The sequence below is a fragment of the Aplysia californica genome, unplaced genomic scaffold (assembly GCF_000002075.1).
Source record: "Aplysia californica isolate F4 #8 unplaced genomic scaffold, AplCal3.0 scaffold01410, whole genome shotgun sequence".
Lineage (NCBI taxonomy): Eukaryota > Metazoa > Mollusca > Gastropoda > Aplysiida > Aplysiidae > Aplysia > Aplysia californica.
The window spans coordinates 66,972-70,781 of record NW_004798680.1 but is presented as its reverse complement, the minus strand read 5'-3'; the positions used below and the strand labels follow the sequence as shown (position 1 = coordinate 70,781).

The 3,810-nt window shown below is 44.1% G+C and overlaps 1 protein-coding gene across 1 annotated transcript in view; it reads left to right on the top strand.

The window, feature by feature from the left end:
• LOC101852591 overlaps window positions 1-3,810 on the top strand; it is a gene marked incomplete at its 5' end in the record, with an annotated part of 8,230 nt that overhangs the window by 493 nt on the left and 3,927 nt on the right. Inside the window, 2 exon segments of the mRNA XM_013090672.1 lie at window positions 1,737-1,863; window positions 2,864-3,019. Of these exon segments, the coding sequence (XP_012946126.1) occupies window positions 1,737-1,863; window positions 2,864-3,019 (283 nt within the window).

Here is a 3,810-nt window from a genome sequence, read left to right as displayed (position 1 = left end):
AAGTCCTTTCAGGGAATCAGGCTTATTCTGCTCGCCTCTCTAGCTTCAACAGCACAAAGTCTGCTTCGACTATCAAGGCACCCCGGAAATAGCAGGTCACAAGAGTGTGACAAACATAATAAAGAAGTAGAGGAAAATGACGATAGTAAGGATGAGGAAAGAAAAAGCAGCTGTTCCCTGTTGAAGTTCAGGCACAGTTATGAGCGTGACATTGTTGGATCAGCCCATTTACAATTCTACTGTGCATGAATGAGAAATGTCCCCCCTTTGGGAATGGCCTAAAGACACTTCAGTCTGTGGCACTGCCCTGGCTGGTTTTAATACCAATGAAAACAGTTCATAACAAAGTGAGCATAAGAAGAAGTCACATTTTCATTGTTAAAAAAAAAATAGAGACACGACAAGAAAGCCCTGAGGTCGCGAGACGGAAACATGGAAAAATGTCAAGTCGGCATATAGAAGAAAGAAGAAATTGAGCTCTTATTATTTTCTCTCGCGTGAGTTCTAAAATTATGCATGTTGCAGTTACAAGCCTTGCGGCAGTTTACAAGGATGTGTGACCTTGAGAATAACGCTAGTCATTTCCACTTTCAGTTTAACGGACTGAAGACCTCATATCTCTTTGTCAAAGGAAGATCTTACTCCTTAGCGGCTATTTTTGAGGGTCATCTGGTGGTTGAAATCAGAATTCTATTTATAGTATTTAATTGTCTTGAAAGCAGAAAGTCCCCATTTTTTTTTTCAAGGTTACTTCTGGAATTTGATTATTCCAATTGTTGTGGGCGGGTATAATGTGATTGTTACATGTGTGGGTGGGTGGTTGGCGGGTGCTCTGGCGTGATTTGCTCCTTCTTTCCCAGTGGGTGGTTGGCGGGTGCTCTGGTGTGGTTTGCTCCTTCTTTCCTATCAAACATCTATCCTTATCTCCTCTTCTTCTTTTTTATGTTTGTTACTCTCTTGTAACGCGCTAATCTTCTGGCGCTCATATGACCTTATGCAGTTGCGAGCGCCGTAAAACCTCTACTAAAACTAAAACTAAACTAATCCTTCTTTCCCATCAAACATCTATTGTCCTTATCTCCCCTCCTTTTTTGGGTTTGTTACTCTCTTGTAACATCTTCGGCACTTATATATGACCTTATTGTGTTGCAAGTGCCGTAAAACTCTTACTTACCCCCCCTGGGGCAGTGCCACTGACTGAAGTGTCTTTAGGCCATTCCCAAAGGGGGGACATTTCTCGTACATGCACAGTAGAATTGTAAATGGGCTGACTCATGTCATGCTCATAACTGTGCCTGAACTGCAACAGGGAACTGCTGCTTTTTTCTTTCCTAATCCTTACTATCGTCATTTTTCCTCTACTTCTTTTGTATGTTTATCACTGTCTTGTGACCTGCTATTTCCGGGGTGCCTTGATAGTCGAAGCAGACTTTGTGCTGTTGAAGCTAGAGAGGTGAGCAGAGTAAGCCTGATTCCCTGAAAGGACTTCTCTGTTGACATCCACCCTTTGGCACTCATACGACCTCATGCAGTTGTGAGCGCTGTAAAACTTCTACTAAAACTAAAAAGTAAAACTCTTACTAAAACTTTTTTTTAAATCAAACTGTCCTGGGCTGGCATACTGTGATTGTTCCATGTGTTATGTATGACGTTCAGTGTCGTGGGAAAATGTGGTGGTCGCCCAGGAACTGAGGTCGTTGCATGACCTTGACATTGCCGTGGTTGTCGTCCTCCAGGTGAAGAAGGAGTACGTGGGCAAGATGGTGACCAAGGCGGACCTGGTGGCCGAGGGTCAAAAGTTAAAGGCCGCTGGCTGTCCCCCGGCGCGCTACCTGCCGACCACCCCGCCGCAACCCAAGGGAGGTGAGTGCATGAGTGGGTGGCTGGAGGGTGCTCTGGTGGGGTCTGTTCCTTCTTTTTACCTGTCAAACATCCCTGTCGTCTTTATCTCCCCTCCTTCTTTGTGTTTGTTACTCTCTTGTAACGCCTCTAATCTTCGGCACTTATATGACCTTATTGTGTTGCAAGTGCCGTAAAACTCTTACACACAAAAAAGAGTACATCAGGGAACCCCCCCCCCCTTACTTATGCAGTTTCAAGCGCCGTAAAAACCTTACTAAATCTAATACTAAATCTGGCGGCAAGCGAGCGTGTGATCATCTGTCTATCCTCCATTTTGTCGATTGGACTTTGTTGTGTGTCATTTTCGTTCTGTATATGTAATATTTATATGTTAATTATAGTTCAAATGAACTCCGTTTTTTGAGCTGGTGTGGAACCTGATTTGCTGGGTAGTACATTTTGTTTTTCATTTAGTTCATTTTTTAAGGGAAATATTGCTGGACGCCCTGTGTTGAGGCTAGAGAGGGGAACAGAGTACGCCTGATTTCCCGTTTAGACTTCTCTGTTCACATCCACCCCATGGCGCTCATATGACATGCTGTTGCGAGCGTCGTTGTTGTTGTTAGCGATCCAGTAGCATCTGAGCGTTAACTCTTCTGCATGATGCCATTCGGTAATATATGCTGCATGTCTGTTCTAATTGATGTCTTGAGGAGTAGAGGCAATTAGATGTGTGGGTTAGCTTGGGAAGAAAACATCCCCTCAAATCAGTTAGTTTTCTACAGAAGAACAGATGATGTTCCACTGTCTCTGAGGGGTAGTCACATAGTGGGCAGGCAGCAGACTGCTTTACTCCAATTTGGTTGAGATGTTGGTTGAGGGGTACATGTTGTGTTCTAAGTTGGAAGATTATGGATTGATCTCCCCTCAACTCATTGATTGGATCTTTGCGAGTGTCGTAAAACCTTCGAAAAACTAACTCTAACTACAACTGACTGCTGTGTGCCTTTTTTTTTTTCAGCGCCGAAGACGGCGGAGGAGAAAGCGAGGATGGAGAGAGACAGGAAGCAGCAGGAGGAGGTGGAGAACCAGCCGGAGAACGTGAGACTGAAGCCACTCTTGCCCTACATGGCGGCCGCATTCTACAACATCATCGACGACTTCTACAAGAAGGTGAGTTGTGGCTAGAGGGTGCTTCTGGTGGGTCTGTCTGTCTGTCTGTCTGTCTGTCTGTCTGTCTGTCTGTCTGTCTGTCTGTCATGTTTCTACAACATCATCGACGACTTCTACAAGAAGGTGAGTCGTGGCTGGAGGGTGCTTCTGATGGGTCTGTCTGTCTGTCTGTCTGTCTGTCTGTCTGTCTGTCTGTCTGTCTGTCTGTCTGTCTGTCTGTCTGTCTGTCTGTCTGTCTTACTTCTTTTTGTCCTCTATTGGTTCTGTCTGTCTGTCTATCTGTCTGTCTTACTTCTTTTTGTCCTCTGTTGGTTCTGTCTGTCTGTCTGTCTGTCTGTCTGTCTGTCTGTCTGTCTGTCTTACTTCTTTTTGTCCTCTGTTGGTTCTGTCTGTCTGTCTGTCTGTCTGTCTGTCTGTCTGTCTTGTTTCTGTAACATCATCTTTTTTATGTTTGTTACACTCTTGTAACACCTCTAATCTTCTGGCGCTCATATGACCTTTTGCAGTTGTGAGTGCCGTAAAACCTCTACTAAAACTAAAAACTCTTACTAAAGCTAGCTAAAAAAACAATGTTTGTGTGTGTTGAGGTGACCATGGAAGACCTGATGTTTTAGTTTGTCGTTAATCCAACCATGTTTGTGTGTGTGCTCAGGTGTTAATCCAACAATGTTTGTGTGTGTTCAGGTGTTAATCCAACAATGTTTGTGTGTGTTGAGGCGTTAATCCAACCATGTTTGTGTGTGTTGAGGCGTTAATCCAACAATGTTTGTGTGTGTGCTCAGGTGTTAATCCAAC